The 26,107-nt window shown below is 43.3% G+C and overlaps 1 protein-coding gene across 4 annotated transcripts in view; it reads right to left on the minus strand.

Moving 5' to 3' along the window:
* Positions 1–26,107, minus strand: part of nhej1 (nonhomologous end-joining factor 1) — a 406,931-nt gene that overhangs the window by 356,316 nt on the left and 24,508 nt on the right. For all 4 annotated transcript variants that reach the window (XM_069935934.1, XM_069935935.1, XM_069935937.1 and 1 more), the window contains exon 4: positions 9,072–9,210. In XM_069935934.1, coding sequence (XP_069792035.1) covers positions 9,072–9,210 — 139 coding nt within the window. The remainder of the gene's footprint in view (positions 1–9,071; positions 9,211–26,107) is intronic.

Here is a 26,107-nt window from a genome sequence, read left to right on the forward strand (position 1 = left end):
ACGCCAATGGTGTGCAAACTATGACCATTTGGAGAAATACAGTCCACTCAAGGATAGTTAGCATGGCTTGTGAAGGGAAGGTCATGCCTCATGACCCTAATTGAGCTTTTTGAGGAGGTAACAAAAGAAATTGATGAGGGTAGAGTGGAAGGCATTTGACAAAGTCCCCCACAAGAAACTCATCTAGAAAGTCATGTGGCATGGGATACTTGGCCGTGTGGATTGAAATTTGGCTTGCAGGAAGAAAGCAGAGTAGTAGAAGAAGGAAAGTGTTCTGCCTGGAGGTCAGGGACAAGTGGACTGCTGCAGGCATCTGTTTTGGGACCCCTGCTCTTTGTGATTTTTATAATGACCTCGATGAAGAGGTGGACGACAGGTCAGTAAGTTTCCAGATAACACAAAGGTTGGAGGAGTTGTGGATGGAGTTGAAGGTGGCCAAAGGTTACAAGAGGACACAGATAGGAATGTAGAGTTGGGCAGAAAAATGGCAGATGAAGTTCCATCCAGATAAATGTGAGGTGATGCATTTTGGAAGGACAAACCAGAAGGATGAGTACAAGGTTAATAGTCAGTTACTTAGGAGTCTGGATGAACAGAGGGACCTTGGGGTTCAAATCCATACATCACTCAAGGTCACTGCACAGGTTGATAGGATAGTTAAGAAGGCCTATGTGATGCTGGGCTTCATTAATAGGGGGATTGAGTTTAGGAGTAGAGACGTCATGTTACAACTCTGGTGAGACCACACTTAAGAGTATTGTGTTCAGTTCTGGTCACCCCATTATAGGAAGGAAATGAAACCAGCTTCAAGGCATGTTGAGTGGAGTTGGAACAAGATATGTGGAGTTCTAATGACAAAGAATTGATTGAAAATATGGAAGCTATAGAGAGGGTGCAGAGGAGAATTACCAGGATATTGCCTGGACTGGAAAATAATCTTATGAGGCAAGGTTAGCAGAGCTGGAACTTTTCTCTTTGGAGAGTAGAAGGATGAGAGGAGGCTTGATAGAGGTCTACAAGGATATGAGAGGCATAAACAGGGTGGACAGCCAGCAACTGTTGCCCAGGGCAAGAATAACAAACTCCCAAGATCATACAGTATATACAAAGTGAAGGGAGGGAAGTTTAGGGGGGACATCAGGGGTAATTTATTTATATTTTTTACACAGAGAGCTGTTAATGCATGGAATGCCTTCCCAGGGATGGTGGTGGAGGCTGAAACATTAGGGGCATTTAAGAGACTTAGACAGGCACGTGGATGAAAGAAAATTAGAGGGTTATGGGTTAGGGTGGGTTTAGAACTTTTTTTAAAGGAATATATGGGTTGGCACAACATTGAGGGCCAAAGGGCCTGTACTATGCTGTAGCATTCTCTGTTCTAATTATAAGAATTATAATTAGTATAAGAATTACAAGAATCTCAGGGTTGTACATGATGCCATGACAATAAATTTGAACTTTGAAGTTTATGAGAGGCAGCGTCCAGGGAGAAAAGTCCCAATCTTTCCAGCCACTCCCTATATTGAAGCCTACCATTGTGGGACAGGCAGATCAGGGGGCAGCAGTCATTGGTCATGGCTTACACTTCCCTTGAGCAGTTAACGGTGAGTGTTATAGTTTATGTGAAGATGCCCGTGGTGGGGAGTTTTGGCATTTCTCCAGCATCTTTTGCATCACTCTGAGGACATTACAGATACGAAGCATCATCTTTTGGAAATGTATTAACTGGAGTAATGTGAGCAACACTGGAAACAAGCTCTCATGGTCAGGAATATTAGAACAGCTGGATGTTCACCTAAGTGATGTTTAGTCGAGGTAAAATTATATTTTTTTAATGATTCTGTTGGTAAGTGGGATTGGTATCAATAAGGGCTTAAAGTTCTTAGGAGTAAATATCTGACGTGGTCCAACCATATTGATGGTCAAGAAAGCATACCAAGGCTTTTACTTTTGGTTAAGCACATTCAGGAAGTCCCTGAACAGTTTCGATAGGTGAACCATGGAATGTAGACTTCCTGGATGCATCACCGTATGGTACAGGGAAGGCTGGCCATCGGAGAGCGACGGCAGCAATCATCAAGGATTCACGTGACCAACCACACACTATTATTATTGCTGCCATCAGGAAAGAGGTGTAGAGGCCACAAGACTCATATGATCAGGTGTAGTAACCGGCCTTAATGACTATCAACCAGTACCACTTCCATTAACACTGATGAAGTGTTTTGAAAGGCTGGTGCTGAAGCAGATCAGCTCCTGTCTGATGTTGACATAGATCCATTCCAGTTCACCTATCCTAACAACAGGTGAAGGCGGGGACGGGGTACTGAACTTTAAGATCAGCCATGATCTCGTTGAATGGCAGAGCAGGCTCGAAGGGTCGAATGACCTACTCCTGCTCCTATCTTCTATGTTTCTATGTCAGATGCCATCTCACTGGCTCTACACAAAACCCTGGAACACATGAACAGCAAAGATGCATTCATCAGGATACTCTTTACCGATTACAGTTCACCATTTAACACCATCAGCCCCTCAAAACTGATCAGCAAACTCCAAGATGTAGGTCACAACGCCCGCACGCACGCACGCACGCACATGAACACACACACACACACACACACACACACACACACACACACACACATATTTTGCCTAAATTTGTGTATCTTTTTTCAATCTGTACCAATTTTTGTTTGTAAATCATTTTTTGAATAATTTGATTCGGTTATATCATCTTGTATATGGAAGGGTAGAGGGCCTTGTCTAAACAAAGTTTTCTTACAGAAACCCAAGAGGGACGTTGATATGGCTCTACCTAACTTTAGATTTTATTACTGGGCGGTCAATATACAATGTCTTGCATTTGGGTCATATTTTCATAATTATACTGATTATGGGTGTCTATGGAGTTGAATGCCCCTAAAAAGCAGTGAATGTCATGCAAACTTCCCTCCCCTCCACGGACTCCATCTACCTCTCCCACAGCCTGGGAAAGTCAGCCGACACACTGAAGGACTCATCCCACCCAAACACAGACAATTCTCCCTCCTCCCATTGGAGAGAAGGCTAAAGAGTGTGAAAGTGCTTACAGATAGTTTCTTCCCAATGAACCCCACATACTCCATTGCTTGATGACCTGTTAGACTGCTCGCAGAAGAATCCTTCTCACTGTACCAGGTACAATGTGGCAAATAAACTTAAGAACCATGGGCCGAAAGGCCTGCTTCTCTGCCGAATGTGTGTATCGTTATGAATAATGTGTCAGATACGAAAGGTAACTATAGTAAAAACTCAAAAATGCTGGAGGAACTCTGCAGGCTGCGCAACATCGATAGGAAGTAAAGATACATCACCAACATTACTGGCCTGAGCCCTTCAAGGAATGAGGAAAAAGCAGGCAGGTGCCCGAATTAGCAGGCTTAGGGAGATGGGAAGAAAAAACAGCACAAGCCACCAGGCAAAATCCCACAATTGGACATGGAAACAATCTGGAAGAGGGGGACAAAGTGCATTGAATGAAAAGCAAATTGTGAAGAGCATACGGAGAGACTGCAGACAGATATAAATACTGGGGCAGCACGATTGGCGAAGTGGTTAGTGCAATGCCTTTACACCACTGGTGATCGGGACTGGGGTTCATATCCCTCCACCTGATTGAACAAGTACAACACAACAAAACAGTGTTTTCTGGTCCTCGGAGAAAAACAAGCAGAACACAACCTGATTTAACACACATACAGAAAAACAATACATATGCAGGACAAGTATTTCATCTATACAAATAAATAAATATTATTTCATGAACATGAGAGTCTCAGAGGGTATGTGTGAACAGTTCCTGACATTCAGCATTTTCACTCCCCTCAGGAAGAGACTGCTCCTCAGCCTAGTGGTGCTGGCTCTCTAATACTCTTGTATGTCTCCACCAACAAGAGCAGCTAAGAGATGCTGTGTGCAGGGCGGAAGGAGTCCTCAATGATTTTGTGTACCCTCTTCAGACATTTGCAAAGTGGAACACAACTTCAGCTCCTCCCTGGACTGCAAGCCACTGTGTCAGAGCTCAAACCTCGAGGGTAGAATCTGAACCCACAACCTTCTGACCCCACACAAGAGTGCTACCAACTAAGCCACAGCCGACTGCCAGTGCCAAAGGGGAAATATGAATGACCCCTTTAAAAAAGAGACCACAAGGGATCATGTTGAGGAGTTGAGAAAGGGGACGGTAGGATGGGAAGTGGGTAAGAGGTTGAACAAGGAGGACCTGCGAGAGAGATTCCCCAGTGGGGACCAAACCTCCCTGTCTCACAGCACACAGAATGTTCCCACCAGGCTCACTTTCTCCACTAATCTGAGATAAAGCTGGTTTGATCACAATCCAGTCACAACCTCTCTGAGGTCGTGAGTCAGTTTAAAAAAAAAAACGGGTGCACTCTCCGGCTCCCCTCACATCAGAATCTACAAAGAGCCTTGATGATGAGAAAAAGCCACTCGGCATTTAAACGAAAATATAGACGCAGATTTAAAACCACGTGAAGGGCAGGGAAAACAAATAAAGGGATGTGAAGAATAAGCATGACTGTTACGGTTTAATATATATATTTTTTTTAAAAAGCAGGGTTGGTCACACAAGATTTATAGCTCTATTTCATGAAAGTACCTTCTGGAACATTCCATTCTATGACTTTGTGCATCACTGTGGCAACTTCCATATGATGAATCGTCCAAAATTTAGCTTCCCCTCCTTCCATTTCCCCAGCTCTGAAAACCCTCGATATCTTTTTTTATTTCTTTCATTTTCTGTGCATACACGATTTTGATCGCTATGCCTAACTTTTAAAAGGAAGTTGGTTGGAGCAGGAAAAGAAGTTGCAATTAGATAGCAGGGGATCATATCAGAAATGTGAAGTTAGCCTCATCAGAAACGATTGAATGAACTGGATTTATAGAGATCTGCTTCGCCCAGAGAGTAATGACTGGGGGGTACAGTTTGCGCAGCAGTTAGTGCAAAGCTATTTTTTCAGCCGCTAGTGACCTAGGTTTAAATACGGTGCGGTAAGTACGTTCTCCCAATGTCTGTGTGGGTTTCCTCTGAGTGTTGCGGTTGCCTCCCACCATTCAAAATTTGCGGGGCTGCAGGTTAATTTGGGTGCAATTGGGCGGCATGGGTTTAAATGGCCAGAATCGGCTTCTACCACGCTGTAAATAATAAAACAAAAGTAGAATTCTCTGCCTGAGGAGGCAGTAGAGACTGCCTCATTGGATATATTTTTTTAAATTTAAATTTAGACGTACAGCACGGTAACAAGCCATTCAGTCCACGAGTCCGTGCCGCCCAATTTACACCTCATAAGCCTACACGCCCCGGTACTTTTTGAAAGGTGGGAGGAAACCTGAGCCCCAGGGGAAAACCTACGCAGACATGGTAGAACATACAAACTCCTTACAGACAGCGCAGGATTCAAACCCTGGTCTGGTCCCCATCACTGACGCTGTTAAGGTGATGCACTAAATGCTACTTCGCCAACCGTGCTGCCCAAAGACAATTTTTTTTATAGTAGGGGAACTAAGGGTTATGGGGAACTGAATTTGATTCCACTTCACGTTGGATGGTGTACTCTGGATTACATTTTGCTCCCAATTAACTTTAATCTCCAATTGCCTAGCCATCAGGAAAGAGGAGTAGAGGCCACAAGACTCATATGATCAGGTGTAGTAACCGGCCTTAATGACTATCAACCAGTACCACTTCCATTAACACTGATGAAGTGTTTTGAAAGGCTGGTGCTGAAGCAGATCAGCTCCTGTCTGATGTTGACATAGATCCATTCCAGTTCACCTATCCTAACAACAGGTGAAGGCGGGGACGGGGTACTGAACTTTAAGATCAGCCATGATCTCGTTGAATGGCGGAGCAGGCTCGAAGGGTCGAATGACCTACTCCTGCTCCTATCTTCTATGTTTCTATGTCAGATGCCATCTCACTGGCTCTACACAAAACCCTGGAACACCTGAACAGCAAAGATGCATTCATCAGGATACTCTTTACCGATTACAGTTCACCATTTAACACCATCAGTCCCTCAAAACTGATCAGCAAACTCCAAGACATAGGTCACAACGCCCGCACGCACGCACGCACGCACGCACATGAACACACACACACACACACACACACACACACACACACACACACACACACACATATTTTGCCTAAATTTTCCCTATTTATCACATATTACTTAAAAGTTCAATTAGCTCCTTTACTCAAAAAAGCTATCAAATTTGCCTTTTGGTGCAACTTCTTAAATAAACATCATCCTTGAGTTTTGGCACTTACTGGTCTTAGTTGTTTTGTTGTTATGTCTTCAGGAAAATTCAATTAAACAAACACTGCTTGAAGACTTGGCTGAAGTACTGATATGTACAGACCAAGTCATCAAGCGGCAGGAATACTTGACCCAGTCTACAACCACAAAGACATAGTTACTTGAGGGAGGACGATGCGCACTCAAAAGGTTTTAATAGGAATGACTTGCATTTATAGACGACCGTTACTGCTGTCAAACAATATCTGACACCCAGCCACTTCAGAAGACAGTTGGAAAGGCGGCCCAGAAAACTCAGGCTGAGGTAGATTTTGGAGAATGTTTACTGAGAAAACATTGGAAGGGGTGATTTCCAGAATTGAGAACTAAGGAAATTAAAGGCATGGCTTTCGAATTGAAAGTATCCTGTAAGGTACATCACTCCCTTGGTAATGGAAAGTGCTCTGCCTAAGACCGCAAGAAGGTTGTGAAAGTGGCTCAAACCATAACACACACACACACACACACACACACACACACACACACACACACACCTCTCCCCTCCATCATCTCTGTCTGTACCTTCTGCTGCCTTGGAAAACGAGCCAATATATTAAAAGATTCATCCCTTTCCGAGCACTCTCTTTACCCCCATCGCTCTGGGTAAAAGATTTCCAAGGGCAAAATAATGCACCACCAGGTGCAGGGACAGTTTCTTTCCTGCCATTATTAGTCTCCTGAAATATCCTCATTGGTAAAGTGATACTGCATTTGTTCTACATAGAACAGTACAGCACAGGACAGGCCCTTCAGCCCTCGATGTTGTGCCAACCTATATATTCCTTCCAAAAAAAGGCACTAAACCCTTCCTTTCTCTTTCATCCATGTGCCTATCTTTTCTTAAATGCCCCTAATCTTTCAGCCTCTGCCACTGCCCCTGGCAAGGCATTCCAGGCACACATAACTCTCTGTGTAAAAAAAACACTTATCCCTGATGTCTCCCCTAAACTTTGCAGAGATTCCTGCCCTGTTCTGTACCATCAGATCTCGAACTGTAACTCTGCATTTCTGTACTGGGTCTTACAAGCTGTACTATGTATGGGATGTCTCAATGGACTGCACACCGAACATACTCAACACCAAAAGTACTCCACCACTGCACTTTGATGCAGGTGACAATAAACGAACTTCAAAATCAGGGGCAAGAAGTCCAATTTGGAGAAGCGCAGAAGGTTAGGGCTCAAAATTAGTGCCACAAGGCAATGCCAATTAATATTTTCAATTCAAAAAAAGGACAATTCCATCACCCTTACAAATGTAAAATTGATTGAGGGATTTTATTTTAAAACTTGATTTTAAATCTCCTTTTTTTTAAAAAAAAACCTCTTTTTTCCCCTTTCTGCATTCAAGTCAACTCCAATCCTGTTTATTTCCTCTGTCATTCCTCGACATTCTCTGCTCATTATTTCGTTGGACCTTGTCCAAGGAGTATTGGAGGTGGCATGGATGCACTCTGAAAATGATCTTTTCCATGGAACTTCCAAATTATCCAAACTTGCAACAGGACATCAGGAGAAGAATGAAGAGGATACATTTGTACAGAAGTTGTCTGGGTGTTAGAATGGACATTTGTTTACAGCTTCTTTGGTGTTGCTGGATCAAAACGAAATGATTCAGTGTGCAACTGCAATGAGAAAGTAGCTTCGCTGTACAGACAGCAGCAGGCATTTCAATTGCTGCAAGGAAGATGATAGTTATCAGGGGACAACTAACAATTGGCCATAGATGCTGGTGTTGAATTGAAGACTGCACCCCAAAAAGGAGGTTGGAGAGTAAGGATGCCCTGCTTGAAGCAGAATAAGTACTTGTTTTAAAATGGCAAATCATGAGATTTAGGAGCACAAGTAAGGCCATTTGGCCTATCTAGTTCACTCTGCCCTTCCATCATGAGCTGATCCATTCCCCTGTCTTCTCCCCATAACCTTTGATACCTTGACTATTCAGAAACCTATCAATCTCTGTGTTAAACGACCTGGCCTCCACAGCCGCCAGTGGTCACATATTCCAGAGATTCACCACTCTCTGGCTAAGGAAATTTCCTCCGCATCTTTGTTTTAAATGGGCGCCCTTCAATCCTAATGTATATAAATGAGCCATTCTCAATCTTTTTTCTGGTTCTGGGGCCCCTCCCCACCCCTCCCCCCGACCCCCACCCCCCCGCCAGGACTCTGCTCAAAGTTTATGGGGGCCCCCTTCCCTGTGAAGCAGTCAAGTTTTGGTTTCTTCAGTATTTCTCTCCGACCGACTAATTTTTAAAAAAAATGCCTTCTATTGAAAATTACTGATGTAAATGAGTAGTAAAATCAAATTGGGAACATGCAGGTTATTGGGACTAAATGGAGATCTGTTTCAGAGGTGGGTGAGGTACTGAATGGATTCTCTGTGTGATTATTATTCCATCAATGTGGAAGAGCAAAGATATCTCAATTTGGCTTGCCTCAAGCGTTGCTTCACCAAATTGGCTGGGATTTTTTTTCTGGTATGGGCCACGGACATAACTGACAGGTCCGTCATTGATTACATTGTTAAAATTTGCACAAATTTCTCGATTTCTTTCTTTAGTAATGTGACCGGTAATCTCTAATGGGCATCAGGAAAGGAGCTGAACAGTACAAATTTTTTGCCTTTTCATTGTCTCCAGCAATTCTACCTTTACCGATTGGTGTTACGCGATGTATGGTTTTGACTAAGCAAAGCTCTCACCTCTAGTAAGCATGGCACCACTTTCCCTGTATTCAAGAATCTCTGCATCTTTCCTCTCCAAGAGCACCATGAGGTCACAGGTCTGCCTGTGGAGAGCCTGCGTCATGTTCAGCAGTGGGCAGATCATGTGGCGGGACACCTAGAGATGACACAACAGCAATTGGTTACATCACAACTTCCCATTCATGGTAACACAGCACAGCAATTACATGACTGAACAAACAAGTCAAAGGCAAGGGGTTCACATCTCACAAGGGGCAGGTTTAAAGTACAATAAATCTGGAACAGATTGTTTACACACAAAAAAATAACCAAATGGTCTTAAAATGGCATCTAGTTCTCTAAAAGAGCTTTAATTTAATTTAGACATACAGCATAGTGTTGGAATGAGTTAATAAAATTATGATAAAAATATATTTTATAAAGAGTAGGATTGTAAGGTTTAGTTATTCATCTCATACAAGAGTAGATTTCATGTCTGCAGTTGGCTTTGCAGAGACAACACTTGTGAGAGTTTCACAAGTAGGTTTTAATGGACCAGCATGTTTGAACAGTGTCCAGGCTTAAGAACTAAGAAATCTTTTGCTACTTGACTGGAGCCAGAGATTTAAATTTCTGGTTGAAGTTTGTTGTCCTAGGACAACAAACAGAGAGAAAACATTAATTTTCTGTGTGTGTGTGTGTGTGTGTGTGTGTGTGTGTGTGTGTGTGTGTGTGTGTGTGTGTGTGTGTGTGTGTGTGAGAGAGAGAGAGAGAGAGAGAGACTGAAAGTATTCTGCACCAGTTTTGTGGTAAAGGCTGCAAGTTGGCAGACCTGCTGCACGACCTAGTTTGCAGACAAGTTTTGAGTTCTGAGTTCAGCCTGTTCTAAATCTCTGTAGTCAATTGCGGAGGTTGTGGCTGGTTATTGTGTTTCCCCTGAAACAGGGGAAAAAGAAGAGCTCTTTGTGGTCACCTGGAAGAAGAGGTTATCTTTTGAAAAAACCCAAGAGGGGGCAAGTTTCTCGGTAAGACACTTCAGTTGTTGATTAAAAGAGATCAGTTTATGGGTCCAACGAACAATGAATAGCTCTCTGAAACCAACAAAGACCTTCCTGAGTGGTAACAACTTGAGTTAAAGCACCAGAGTCCAGTGAATATAATAACTGTTTAATTCTGTGCACAGTACGGAAGATCGCCTGATACCAGTGGACTTGGAGAAGTGAACAGTTAATGATTGGACAGTGAAAAAGAACTTTCCTGAACACATAAACATTACATACACGTGCGCTTAGAATTAGAAGGGGGTTAAGTTAGGTTAATAATTATATGTTAAGTATAGATCTTATTATTACGTATTAAGAAAATAAAACCATAAGTAGCCGTTGTCTTGGCAAATTTCTGTTACTGCTGGTTTTTTAGTCCTTTGGGCTTGTAACAATAGTAACAGGGCCTTCCGGCTATGAGCCTGGGCTGCCTAAGTACCCCAATTAACCTACAACCACCATACATTTTGGAGGGTGGGAATAAATCTGAACACCTGGAGGAAAACCATGCAGACACTGGGAGAATGTAAACTCCTTACAGACAGTGCAAGATCCAAATCCTGGTAGCTAGCGCAGTAGTGGCATTGCGCTAACCTTTACACTAACCGTGCCACCAAAAAAAATTGGAAAACAATCTATCATCCTTACCTGATATGTGACTCAAGTCTCATTGATAATGTTCATTGATCTCCACTTGCTCTACACAATGCCTTAAATCTACAGACCCAATCATTTGTGTCTCTGCCAGAAGAAATAGGTTGTTCTCATGCACTTTATCTTGGCCTCACCACCTCACCTCACTGACAAAAGGCAAAGGAGGAAAAACCCAACACACAACCCCAACCAACCAATTTTCCCTTGCAACCGCTGCAATCGTGTCTGCCTGTCCCGCATCGGACTGGTCAGCCACAAACGAGCCTGCAGCTGACGTGGACTTTTTACCCCCTCCATAAATCTTCGTCCGCGAAGCCAAGCCAAAGAAAGAAGAACCAAAACACTTCATAGTTAAGTAGAGACTGTTTTTGGATCCAAATTCAAATTTCTTTTGAGTGTTATTTGCACATCACCAAATGGAAAATCAGTTATGAATCCACACAATTGAATGTTAAAAAAATGCTGCAAGAAAGAATTGTTTAATGTATTTAAGAGTGCACTCAATTTAATTCATAGTTATTAAACTTTTGAGTATATCACAAAAGATTTATAAAGATATTGTCGAGAGAAAAGATCAGCTGTGAAGAACTTTGTAATTTTAACAGTTCACGAGAGATTTAAATGAGGTGTATGAGTTGATAAGAGGCCTACATTTAATGTAAAAATGCAGCCCATTTTCCTCAATGGAAGCACCAATTCCACTGGACAACAATTTTTTTCAAAAGGTTTGCTTCCTGAAAAAAAAAATCGGAGATTACAATGACTTGTACAAAAATAGCCTTCAATAGGTAGTGAGGTTTATGTGAGAGGAAAATCTTAAGGTTATTTTCATGATCAAAAGCAAAAAATCTTTGTTGTCCAGTCTAATTAAATCTATAGATTTAAGGCGACTGGTACAACAAATCAAAGGGGGTGATGAGAGAAAGTTTTATAACCATATAACCACTTACAGCACAGAACAGGCCAGTTCGGCCCTTCTTGTCCATGCCGTAACAAATCCCCACCCTCCTAGTCCCACTGACCAGCACCCGGTCCATACCCCTCCAGTCCTCTCCTCTCCATGTAACGATCCAGTCTTTCCTTAAATGTAACCAATGATCCCGCCTCGACCACGTCTGCCGGAAGCTCATTCCACATCCCCACCACCCTCTGTGTAAAGAAATTTCCCCTCATGTTCCCATTAACTGTCTGTCAGGTTGGAGGCCGGTGACCAGTGGTGTGCCTCAAGGATCTGTATTGGGCCCATTGTTGTTCGTTATATACATTAATGATCTAGATGATGGGGTGGTGAATTGGATTAGTAAATATGCAGACGATACTAAGATAGGTGGAATAGTGGATAATGAAGAAGGTTTTCAAGGATTGCAGAGGGATTTGGGCTGCTTAGAAAAATGGGCTGAAAAATGGCAGATGGAATTTAATGCTGATAAGTGTGAGGTGCTTCATTTTGGTAAGAAGAATCAGAATAGGACATACGTGGTAAATGGGAGAGCATTGAGGAATACAGAAGAGCAGAAAGATTTAGGAGTAACGGTACATCGTTCCCTGAAGGTAGAAACTCACGTGAATAGGGTGGTGAAGAAGGCTTTTAGTATGCTGGCCTTTATCAATCATTGCATGGAATATAGGAGTTGGGAGGTGATGTTGAGATTGTATAAGACGTTGGTGCGGCCTCATTTGGAGTTCTGTGTGCAGTTCTGGTCGCCTAATTATAGGAAGGATATAAACAGAGTGGAGAGAGTGCAGAGAAGGTTTACCAGAATGTTACCTGGGTTTAAGCATCTAGAGTATAGGGAGAGATTGGACAGATTAGGTCTTTATTCTTTGGAGCGTAGAAGGTTGAGGGGGGATTTGATAGAAGTATTTAAGATTATGAAAGGGATAGACAGAGTGGATGTGGATAGACGATTTCCGTTAAGAGGAGGAAAGATTAAAACAAGAGGACATGAGTTAAGAATTAAGGGGCAGAGGTTTAGAGGTAACATGAGGGGGAATTTCTTTACTCAGAGAGTGGTAGCCGTGTGGAATGAGCTTCCGGGAGAAATAGTGGCGGCGGAGTCAATTGTATTATTAAAGAAAAGGTTGGACAGGTATATGGATGAGAAGAAGATGGAGGCTTATGGGCATTGTGCAGGGAGGTGGGACTAGAGAGGGGTGTTTGGTTCAGTGCGGACTAGAAGGGCCTAATGGCCTGTTTCCATGCTGTAATTGTTATGTTATGTTATAATTTTCCCCCTTGAATCTTAAACCATGCCCTCTAGTTTGAATCTCCCCCACTCTTAATTGAAAAAGCCTATCCACGTTTACTCTGTCTGTCCCTTTTAAAATCTTAAACACCTCGATCAAGTCCCCCCTCAATCTTCTACGCTCCAGAGAAAAAAGCCCCAGTCTGCACAACCTTTCCCTGTAACTCAAACCTTGAATCCTGTCAACATTCTCGTGAACCTTCTCTGCACTCTCTCTATTTTGTTTATATCTTTCCTATAATTTGGTGACCAAAACTGTACACAGTACTCCAAATTTGGCCTCACCAATGCCTTGTACAATTTCATCATAACCTCCCTACTCTTGAATTCAATACTCCGATTGATGAAGGCCAACATTCCAAATGCCTTTTTCACCACACCATCTACCTGAGTATCAGCCTTGAGGGAACTATTTACCATCACTCCTAAATCCCTTTGTTGCTCTGCACATCTTAATAGCCTACCATTTAATGCATATGACCTCTTTAGATTTGCCAAGAGAAGGTTGAGCACCTGGGACCTTAAGGGGTGACTCTGGTAGAATCCTTCAGAAAAGTACTTGGAAAAGCACTTCAACAGCCAGAAGAACCACATGGCTATTCAGTTTCTGTGAAAGTCAACTTCTTTCTCAAAAACCACAACATGTCATCAACCATCAACCCTAAAAATCTACAGTTTTATGATAGGTATTTTATCCTCTGATATGCTACTTGTATCCAAGTACAGTCATCTGTCTCTTCGTAAATAAGGGACGGCACGGTTAGTGCAACACTGTAACAGCGCCAGCAATCGGGACAGGGGTTTGAATCCTACGCTGTCTATAAAGAGTTTGCGCATTCTCCCTGCGTTTACGTGAGGTGTCACCCAGGTTTCCTCCCACCCTTCAAAATGCACTGGAGGGTTGTAGGTTAATTGGGTGTCATCCAGAGGCACGGCTCATGGGCCATCAGAGCCCATGTCTAAATATAAATTTAAAATAAGAGAATTGAAAATCTTTCAAAGTGCCCCAGTCATTCTTCTTTGGCTTGGCTTCGCGGACGAAGATTTATGGAGGGGGTAAAAAGTCCACGTCAGCTGCAGGCTCGTTTGTGGCTGACAAGTCCGATGCGGGACAGGCAGACACGGTTGCAGCGGTTGCAGGGGAAAATTGGTTGGTTGGGGTTGGGTGTTGGGTTTTTCCTCCTTTGTCTTTTGTCAGTGAGGTGGGCTCTGCGGTCTTCTTCAAAGGAGGTTGCTACCTGCCGAACTGTGAGGCGCCAAGATGCACGGTTTGAGGCAATATCAGCCCACTGGCGGTGGTCAATGTGGAAGGCACCAAGAGATTTCTTTAGGCAGTCCTTGTACCTCTTCTTTGGTGCACCTCTGTCACGATGGCCAGTGGAGAGCTCGCCATATAACACGATCTTGGGAAGGCGATGGTCCTCCATTCTGGAGACGTGACCCATCCAGCGCAGCTGGATCTTCAGCAGCATGGACTCGATGCTGTCGACCTCTGCCATCTCGAGTACTTCGACGTTAGGGATGAAAGCGCTCCAATGGATGTTGAGGATGGAGCGGAGACAACGCTGGTGGAAGCGTTCTAGGAGCCGTAGGTGATGCCGGTAGAGGACCCATGATTTGGAGCCGAACAGGAGTGTGGGTATGACAACGGCTCTGTATACGCTTATCTTTGTGAGGTTTTTCAGTTGGTTGTTTTTCCAGACTCTTTTGTGTAGTCTTCCAAAGGCGCTATTTGCCTTGGCGAGTCTGTTGTCTATCTCATTGTCGATCCTTGCATCTGATGAAATGGTGCAGCAGAGATAGGTAAACTGGTTGACCGTTTTGAGTTTTGTGTGCCCGATGGAGATGTGGGGGGGCTGGTAGTCATGGTGGGGAGCTGGCTGATGGAGGACCTCAGTTTTCTTCAGGCTGACTTCCAGGCCAAACATTTTGGCAGTTTCCGCAAAGCAGGACGTCAAGCGCTGAAGAGCTGGCTCTGAATCTTTCAAAGTGCCCCAGTCATTGCCCTTTTGGTAAATGCATAAACAGCTCAATTTAAGAACGGAGGTAAAGCAACAGAAACTAGGGCATGGTAATTAATTCAGTCTTGGGAAATGGTACATTTTGAAGATGACGCTTCCAACCAAATGCTTAATAAACCAGGATAATAGGCCATAGAAACCTAACCTTCAATGAATATAATCTGTGCCAGTCCAGCTGATTTGGGGAGAACTGGGCCGCAACCAAGCGCAAACCGTAGCCCATTGCAGAAGTGAGGAATGGAGTTCTTGGTCACCAACTCTGATCTCTGCCTAAGCCTCCTGCCTGCTCTTTGCTCACACCTTGAGGAAGGGCTCAGGCCCGAAACATCGGTAATACAGCTTTACCTCCTAAGGATTCTGCACGTCCGCTGAGTTCCTCCAGCATCTCTGTTCTACCGACTTTCATGTGCCAGTTTCATCTGAAGTTCCTGTAATGTGGAGAAATGCTAGCTGTTGTGGGAAGGTGGGGGGATGGTTAGAACATCCATCAAACTCTGTAAGGAGTTTGTACGCTCTGTGAGGGTTTCCTCTGGGCACCCTTAGAATCCTACGTGGGGGAGGGGGGGTGTTGCAGGTTCATTGGGCAACATGGGCTCATGGGCCAAAAGGGCCTATTACCAAGCTGTGTGTCTCAATTTAAATTTAAAAACATAAAACAGTACAGGTCATGAACAGACCCTTTTGACCCATATTGTCTGAGCCACATATGATTCCAAATTAAATCTCTTCTTCCTCCATTCCCTTAATATTCATGTGACAATCTAGAGGCCTCAAACACGACTATCATATCTACTTCCACGGCTATCCCTGGCAGCCTGAACCAGGAATCTCCTATCGTCCGTGTTTTTAAAAAAAAGTATCTCCTTTAACCTTTCCTCTCTCACCTTAATTGCACATCCTCTTGTATTTAACCATATTATCCCAGAGGGGAATAAAAAGATTCTTGCTGTCTACTCTATCAATGCCTCCCATAATCTTACAAGGTTGCAGAAAGCTGGATGGCAATTCTACTTCTGCGGCTAGGTTGTGATTTCAGCCTGCACAGCTGAGCGGAGACCACAAAACCTGGCCCAAACCTGCCAGGGTTGAATAACCCACTGCAGAACTCTTCAAGTTGTACCCCAAGTCTATATCAAAGCCTCCCTAAAACAGGAGCTCCGTGAAGAAAACATCAAACACGCAATTTTTTTTCAGGTACAGCATAGTGAGCGACTGTGTGTGAAGGACGGAATTTCCCAAAATTGAAGGCAAAGGAATTTCAGACACTGTAAAATGAAGTGATCCACAGACATGGTCATGAAAAATATATACAAATATGAAGTGAGGTGGAGGCTTACCACAGCCTGCTGATCAGTATCAGAATGAATAACTGTGAGGTTTGCAGCTGTAAACAAATTGAAGTTTATAAAAGCGTCTCAAAATCAAATAACACCAACAAGTTTTGCATTTTTCAGTATTTGGTCACTTTGGTTGCAGGTTCATTAAAAACCAATATTGCCTGCTGTCTGTTCGTTGGATGTGGTCAGTCTTTCGGCCTTCAAAGGTCGCACGAGTCTGGGATCAAGACAGCCAGTGGTGCAAGACGCCTCCCCAGATGGGAGTTGCCGCGGGTAATGCTTCACCACCAAACGCCCTCAATGTTGGCCATGGCTCAGTAGGCAGACCTCGGACCCAAGTCTAAATCCTGTGGGTTCAAGCCTCCATTTCACACACCCCCAAGTACAAAGGCCAAGCTGGATTCCCCATGCCTTGTCCAGGGCCACTTTGCACTGCTGGAGTGAAAGTTGCAGCCTTTCAGATGAGACATTAACCAAAAGTAATCACAACACCATACAACCATAAAGTATAGGAGCAGAAATAGGCTATTCAGCCCATCAAGTCTGCCATTCTATCATGACCTGATCCATTTTCCCCACTGCCCATAGCCTTTGATGCCCTGGCTAATCAAGAACCTATCAATCTCTGCCTTAAATACGTCCAATGACCCGGCCTCCACAACTACCTGTGGCAACAAATTCCAGATTCATCACCCACTGGCTGCAGAAGTTCCTCCACCTTTCTATCCCAAGCAGATGCCCTTCAATCCTGAATCTCTCAATCTTTATAGATAACAGCAGGGAAGCCTTCACCAATGAACGCAGCTGAGAAAATAAAAATTGGAGCAGGCCTTCTATTGCCCCCGGATCATCAGCCTCCTGCCGTTTGTATGTTCCACAGTCAGGAGCAAGGCTCTGTACTTTCCGGTGACCCAGTGCAGTGAAGGGGCTGGAAAAAAAATCAGGGAAAAGAAACCTTCTGACACTGAAAATGTGAAATTAGAACAGAAAATGCTGGAAATACTCAGTAGCCTAGGCTGCATCTGGAGGGGGAGAAACAGGATTAACATTTTAGGTCAAATATCCTTTGTCAGTGAAGGGGATGCCCTACTATGGACACAGGCTGTCAAAATTCTCAAAATTGTCAGCTCCACTTGACTCCTGGTTTCTAACATCTTCAAATATTCAACAACACACGGGACACGTCAAGCAACATGTTAAAAAAAATCTAAAAAAGGCAAAATATCAATTTAAAAAATGATAAATCCACACCAGCGTATCCTTTGCACCAGGAGTTGATATTCCCATTCATTTGAACGCTGCTCAACAATCAAGGATCCACACCACCCAGCACACGCTCTGTTCTCGCTGCTGCCATCAGGATAGAGGTATGGGTGTCACCCACCAGGTTCAGGAACAGCTGTTATCCCTCCACCATCAGACTCCTCAACGACAAACTCAATTAGGCGTTCATTTAAGTCTCACACTTTTGGACTTTATTGCTTTTTATCTTCCTCTCTACATTGCAGTCAGTTGTTTATATTTCTTTATTTGTTTACAGGCATACATTATGTACAGTTTTTCTGGATTACCAATAAGTGGTAATTCTGCCACGCCCGCAGGAAAAAGAAACTCAGGGTTGTATGTGGTGTCGTGAATAAATCTGAATGGAGACTGCTGAGATTAGCCCTTGATTTAACCCTGCAGAGGTCCAGGGGCCAATGTACCAGCCTGACAATCAGGGGGTCTGTGGAAGGAGTCTACAAGGCAGATGACAAGACAGTGCATGATTTGGGGAGTCCTCTGGGCTTGCAGATCAAGGCATGACACGGACTCAGGCCCGAAACGTTGGTCGTGCATCTTTGCCACAAAGTACGCTCTGTGACCTGCTGAGTTTCTCCAGCTCTTCTCTGTACAGTAAAACCCATTATCCAAATTCAAGCAACCAGCCAAAAAATTGTGGAAAATAAATAGGTAAAAAACATGGAAATTTAAAATAGGCGCACCTCACTGTTACTTCACAAATCATATAACTCACCAGCTCAAGCAAACAGATAATTCAGTTATTTGACATCCACCAATCCCCATAAGTGCCAGACACCATGGGTTTTACTGCATAAAGCTACAATCACAACATCTGCAGAATTTCACTGGAGTGGAAACTTTTCCCTAATATCTGTCTACCACAATGCTATTTATGGGAGCATGCAGTGCGCCCAAACAGGTCACTTTATTTTCTACACTGCAACAATAGCTACACTCAGCTTCACGGAAAATTCATATTGCAGACAGCCCTTCAAATCCTCATTACTCTGCCAACCAGCCTAATCTCAACTCCTCGGACTTGGCTCCCAACGTAAGTGCACATCGTAGTACTGTTTAAATGTGTCGAGAATGAGTTTATTGTCATTTGCAGAAGTACAATGCACAGATGCCCTGAAATTCTTACTGGCTTCAGCCACACAGGTACGCGAGATACTATACGTGAGGCTTTCTGCCTCTCCCATCCTTAGAAGCAGCAGGTTCCTGGTCCTAAGAACAATCTGCTATTGGAACCTGAGCAGGTCAGGAGAAAGAAGAATTGATGCTTATTCCCTCTGCTGCTCAACCTGCTGAGTTCCTCATTTTTTGTTCTAGATACCATTATCTGGTGTCCCCAGTGTCTCAGGTTCCTGACCCTAACAAGCTCTATGTTAAAACTTTCTTTACTTCCCTTCTACTTCTCTACTGATCACAGGTTTTTGATCCCTTTGTTAGGGGAAACTGTTCCTTCTCATTTCCTCAGTCTAGGCCCCTCACAGTTCATTGACCCTCAAGCACTCTGCAGGATCGGGAGGTTACGAGAAGCGCTGACGCAGGAGTTTGAAGTTGCCATTGAGATTTCAAAATGCCACAGGGAAATGAGAGCTTTGAGGGGAACCCCAGTCTGCTTCTTTAAATCAGTTCAGACCCCAGGTTCAACTTCAAATAAAATTGTTTGGCTTTTACATTCCTTAGAGTGCCATTAAAAGCACAATCCACCTCGGTGCTCTTTTAAAAAACTCCCAGTGCTCTTGGCATGCAGGTGAAGGCAGCTTAGACTGCCCGTTCCCATCTGGGCAACAGTAGCGGGCCTTATTCTGTACGGATAATTTGTTTTTGTACAGAACTGGGCCAGCTCCGTGGTCATTCCCTGTCAACAATCGGGCTTCTTGTCGGTCGCCTACTTTCATTGCTCTACCGCTGGTGAATGCACCTTCATCTGCCAAGGACCAACCCTCTGGAATTCCCTCCAGAAGCTACTCAGGCTCTGTTACTTTAAGAAACTCCTCACATCTTGCTTCTTTGATCAAGCATTTTGGACCCAATATCACCTTCTGAGAATCAGTGCCTTGCAACATACCCATGCTATGCCCACTTAGAAGGCAATGTAATGGGCAAGGCTTTATTGTTATTAAGTGAATATTGGAGTCACTTGCCAAAGCATGCGAGGGGGTGCCAGGAGCAAACCAACAAATATCCATGCCAATCCATAAGTTTATTGAATTCAGCTCCACAACTCACCACAGTAGGTTTTAAACGTGACCACAAAATTACAATCCATATCTCATTGCTTGATTAAAATAAAGATGAAAGGCTCAAGCCCAAAATGTTAGTTCTGTATCTTTATCTTTGCTATATAAAGTACACCACTTGACCAGCTGAGTTTCTCCAGCGTCGTCTTTTTATTTTAATCCATATAATACCTCTGTACCGCACAAAAGATTTTTATTCCCACATGAATATGCTTAAAAGCCTTTTTAAAAGATATCAAACAATTTTGGAGATTTACCACAGTCTACAGATGCTGGAATCTGGTTCAGAAAGCAATCTGCTGGAGGGCACCGAGGCTTGAACAGTATCAGCAGGAGTTTTATCAAACCGCAACATTACCTCACAGCTCTTGACACAATCCCCGACTAATAAAGGCTAAAATACCATACGCCTTCTTAACCACCCGATAAACTTTTGCAGCAACTGTGAGAGATCTATAGACCTGGACCCCAAGATCTCTTTGTTCCTCCTCATAGCTAAGACCATTAACTATGTACTTGTGGGTCTTCCGGTTTGATCTGCCAAAATATGTAATTTTACCCATAGTAAAAATACAAAGATGCAGGTAAAAAGGTAAAGGTTCCATTATTGTCACATAATCCTACATTTAGAATATAACATACATGAAATTCTTTACCTGCTGTCTACCATAAGGCAGACAGAGTCACCACTTGTCCAATGCCCCTCACAGAAACCTACAGCACCTGGTGTTCCCAGGCAGTCTCCCCTCCAAGTACTGACCAAGGCTTAGCTTCTGCGATCAGACAATCTCAGGCGTATTCAGGCTATTAGGTCACACAGCATCCAGAGGCCTGAGCCCTTCTTTAAGGTACGCGCAAAAAGCGGGCCAGAATGAACACCATCTGCCACTTCTCCACCCTACTCTGCATGCCATCTATATCCTGTTGTAGTGGGTCAAAATCCTTGCAAAATAACAAGCCAACCCCATCACAATGACATTTTTTCTCCACAAGAAAAACTGTGTGTTGAAACCTCTGCTAAACATCGACAATCCAGAGATAAGCAGCATAACCTCCACCCAACTAAGCAGAAGATAGAACATGACAGAACACAATGTTATGCTGAACTTTGCAAACCTATCCATAGTAATTTAATATCTGTCCATCTAAGAATCTTTTGAATGCCCCTGTTGTACCAGCCTCCACTGCCACCCCTAGCAATGCATTCCAGGCATCCACCTCTCTATGTAAGAAATTACCTCTGACCTCTCCCCTAAACTTTCCTGTTGTGCTGTGCTATTGTAACATATTCCAGTTAATCACAGCCTAATACCATCTTCCTCATAACCATATGCCTACCCAAGAGTCTTTTGAATGTCCTTGCTGTACCAGCCTCCACTGCCACCCCTAGCAATGCATTCCAGGAATCCACCACTCTGTGTAAAAAAAAACAAAATACCTCTGACATCTCCCCAAAACTTTCCTTCAGTCACCTTAAACAGATGTCCTCTCGCATTTTCCACTGTCGCCCTAGATACTGGCAGTCCACTCTGTCTAAGCTTCTCATAATCTTGTATACCTTCATTACCTCCTTCAGCATTCCAAAGATAAAAGTCCTAGCTTAGGCAAACTTGCTTCATAAGATATGTTCTCCAATCCAGGCAAATCTCCTCTGGATCCTCTCTCAGCCATCTGCATCATTCCTGTAATAAGATGACCAGTAATGAACACAATACCCAGAGAATGCACAAGATTCCAGCATCGGCAGATTTTCTTGTTTAACTCTTGAGCCCCATGTTAGCTCTCCCAATAACTTTGTTAAGTTCCTTCTTGCCTACCATATAGTTCTCACAAGCCCTTCCTGACTTTTGCTTTCTGAACCTTGAGCATGCTTCCTTCTTCTTCTTGACTAGCTGCCCCACCTCTCGTCAACCATAGCTCTTTTACCCTACCATCTTTTCCCTGTCTCAGTGGGACAAACCTATCCAGAACACTGCACAAGTGGTCCCTAAACATCCACTACCATTTTTGCTGTATATTTTCCTCGAGAACATCTGCTCCCAATTTACTCTCCCAACTTCCTGCCTTATCCCATGGTAATTAGCCTTCCCCTATTAAACATTTTGCCATTTTGTCTGGTTTTATCCTTGTCCATAGCCATACTAAAGCTCAAGGAGTTGTGGTCACTGTGCCCGAAATGGTCCCCCACTGAAAGGTACAACACCTGACCAGGTTCATTACCCAGTACTAGATCTAGAGTGGCTTCTCCTCTAGTCAGCTTGTCTACATACTGTGTCAGGAATCCTTCTTCAACTCATCTGACAAATTCTGCCCAATCTGAACCTTTTGCCCTAAGGAGGTGCCAGTCAATATTAGGGAAGTTGATGTCTCATGACAAACTATCTGCTCCTCATTTGGGGACCTATAGACCACTGCCAATAGAGTGATTACTCCCTTCCTGTTTCTGACTTCCACCCACACTGACTCAGTAGATGATCCCTCCACAATGTTCTCCCCTTCTGCAGCTGTGTTGCTCTTCATTAAGACCAAGATCTTCTGCCTTCAAACCACCGGATCCTGTTCTCAATTCCTTCAACACCATGCAGTGCAAAAGCCTCATTCAACCTTTAGGTGGTGAAGAAGGCAAATGCAATGTTGCAATTCATATAAGAGGTGGTGATTCCCTGGACGAGACTAAGAAACAATGGTAACAAGATTTTCAAGAAGAATTTTCTGATGCTACATGGGATTCTGTTTTGAAATTGGTTAATTCATCTTCTTTATGTGCCCGACATTCATTATTACAATTTAAATAGTACATTGAGCTTACTTCTCCAAAGTTCAATTGTCTAAATTCTATTCCTAGCAAGAAGGAAATCTACTAGACGTGATGCAGACGCAAAGCAATAAATATTGTGAAAGACTCCACACATCCCACATGTAAACTGTTTTCTCCCTTCTGTCATCTGGCAGGTGGTACTGTAGCACTTGGACCCTTACATTCAGAGTAGGAAACAGCTTTTTCCCCCAAGCCATCAGGCTCCTGAACTCCAAGAACAGATGTGCATAGTGTGCCGTGGACTTTCAGTGCATACATCTTAATACCTTAATATTTTAATGTGTTAACTGCTTTCCTAACATATCTATGTAAATATGCTCTGTGGTCCTGGAGAAACACTATCTTGTCCAACCGTGCATGCATGGTATGAATGATAAATGACGTTGACGACTTGAAGAGGGAAAAACTTCAAGATAAAAGGTGTCACTTTAAAACAAAGATGCAGAAAAAATTCTTCCGACAGAGAATCGTACCTGTGAAACCTGGTGCCACAGGCGGCTGTGGAAGCCAGGTCGTTGGGTGTATTTAAGGGAGAGACTGACAGGTATTTGATTAGTCAGGGCATCAAGTTTTATAGGAAGCCAGGGAGTGGGGATGTGGGAGGATGGATCAGCTCATGATTAGAATGGAGGAATGATAGGTCAATGGGCCTACTTCTGCTCCTATATCTTGTGATCTGAACTCTGACATCATCTCAAATCAATGGAATAAAAGCATTTCTATTTATATCTTGCTTGTTGTGATTTTGGCCCTTGCCTGAGTGAATTATAATTAATAAATCACTTAACTAAATTACTGCTCTATTGTATGAAAATTGGCAGTTAATCCGTAAACAGAAAGTTCCTACAAATGAGAAATGTCTGGATAATCTTGACAAGAACTCATGAACAATAATAAATTTGGACATAAGACAAACTTGCTGCTCTTCTCAAAACATCACCATGATCTTTCACTTCTATTTGAGTGCATACACTGAACTCTGTTTAACATCTCATCAGCCAGACCACAGAATTGAAAGCAAGCAATCTCTTGATACCAAAATGTTTTTTTAAAGGTTAAATTTTCCAGGGTTGGACCTGAACTTTTAAACATTCTGGTTCAAGAGGGGTGCCTAATATTTAACCCTATACTTGGACATCATGAATCCACAGACTGAGAAGTTTGTGGTCAACAGTTTTTTGGTTGCTTTGGGCGGCACAGATGGCATAGTGATTAGTGCAACACCTTTACAGCAATCGGGACCAGGGTTCGACTAAGGAGCTTGTACTGTTACAAGCCCAGAGGACCCCAAAACCCAGCAGCAAAAGATATTCACCAAGACAAATGGTTACTTAAACAAAAGTTACTTTTAATTATCTTTAAACATGAAAATAGAATCAAATTTTAACTTAACTAACCTAACTCCCTTCCTATTCTAAGCGCACGTGTATGTAATGTGAGTGCAAGTTCAGAAAAGTTATTTGGTTCACAGTCCAATCTCGCTTCTCATTCATCCAAGTTCACTGGTTGCAGGCAATTCTTATACTGTGCACAGAATTTAACATTTATAAAGTTCACCAGAATTTGGTGTTTGAAACGTAAATGGTTACTGCTCAAGAAGGTTCTTGTCAGTTTTCAGAGAGAGATTTGTTGTTCCAGGACATCAATAAGTGATTTACTTCCATCAGCCACTTCAGTGTCTTACTGACAAAACTTGCCCCCTCAGGGTTCTCCAGATGACAACCTCTTTCTTTCAGGTCACCATAGAGTTCCTTTTTGTTTCCCTTATTCCAAGTGAAACATTAGACAGCCAGTCCTCTCCTCTTGCATGAACCACAAGGGCTTTGACCAGGCCATCTTCCAAAAGAGCTTTCCATAAGCTTACCAGCTTGTCCTGTTCCAGCTTCTGCTGGCTGTAACACTGTACAAGTGATCTCTGTGTCTCTTTCTCTGAGAGAAAGCCTGTTTGACTCTCTCTGCTTGCAAAACCCCATGACCCTCTTAGAACAGCAAGTTCTCCTCCAGACTGTCTGTAGCTCCGACAAGGTATTTCATCTGTTGCCTTTTGTAAACAACAATCCATTAGTGAAGTCTCTTCAGCATTGTTCAAAGCTCTTGCAAAGCTGTGAGGCCCCCATAAGTCTAGCATGAGCAGAGCTCCAGTATTTCAAATAAGATCTGTTTTAAAGTGTTTGCATGTGACCTACTGTAACAAACCTTTCCCAATCTATCTCCCATTATGTCATCGTACGTTCTCCATGTGTCTATGTGGGTTTTCCCCGGGGGCTCCAATTTCCTCCCATCATTTGAAACGTACCGGGGGTGTAGATTAATTGGGTATAAATTGGGTGACACGGACTCATGGGCCAAAATGACCATTATCTGTCTAAATTTTTTTTAATTAAATTTAAAGTGGTCTGAATTAAAAATGGATTGTGCAATATTATCAAAGATCACCTAGTAAAGCAAGTATGATTACCCCAGAAAGCAATTCTCTGCAGAAATATCACCTTCTTCAAATAGTTTTGTTTGAAACAGCATTGTCTGCAGCTCATTACTCCATCACAACTTTAAAAACAAGGGATTAATTGATATTTGCTTTTCCATGACAGTCCCTACATCATCTGTACACCATTCTCCTCATAGTACTGCTGGCATCGCTGGAGGAAACAGTTTGATATGATTTACTGTCTAAAATAGAGGAAGCATCAGTTCACAAATTAACATGGGATGGAGGTAGACAGCATCAGTGGCAAAATATAGATAAGGTTTACTTCAATAAATATGAAGGAGTGATTGGCAATAGGGACACCAAAACCACCGAGCGCAAGGCCCTCCAAAAGGTAGTGGACACAGCCCAGAACATCACAGACAAAGCCCTCTCCCCACCATCGAGAACATCTACAGGGAACGCTGCCAACAGAGAGCAGGAGCAATCATCAAGGATCCACCCCACCCAGCACACGCTCTGTTCTCGCTGCTGCCATCGGGAAAGAGGTGTAGGTGCCACAAGACTCACACCCACCAGGTTCAGGAACAGCTGCTCCCCCTCCACCATCAGACTCCACAATGACAAACTCAATCAGGGACTCATTCAAGGACTCTTTCTTTTTCCCCTCTGTATTTATTTGTTTACATGTATACATTGTGTAGTTTTTTTTTGCACTACCAATAAAATTAAAAGAAGATGGCAGCTCTGCCGGAGCCGCTGTAATGGCATTGCTGCTACTAATGCGGACCCGCAAAGAGCAAGGGAGCAGAGAGTGCTCCCGCGGGATCCAGCTGCCCAGTTGACTGTCGTTGGCTCTGCATGGGCTTTGATCAACCCATTGAGGGAGCCGACGGTGGTTTTAGTTGAAATCCCACGACCTCGGGTCTGCACTCAAGATGGCAGCGCCTATTAATTAGTAGTAGCCACGAGAG

Source organism: Narcine bancroftii, chromosome 4 (assembly GCF_036971445.1).
Source record: "Narcine bancroftii isolate sNarBan1 chromosome 4, sNarBan1.hap1, whole genome shotgun sequence".
Classification (NCBI taxonomy): Eukaryota; Metazoa; Chordata; class Chondrichthyes; order Torpediniformes; family Narcinidae; genus Narcine; species Narcine bancroftii.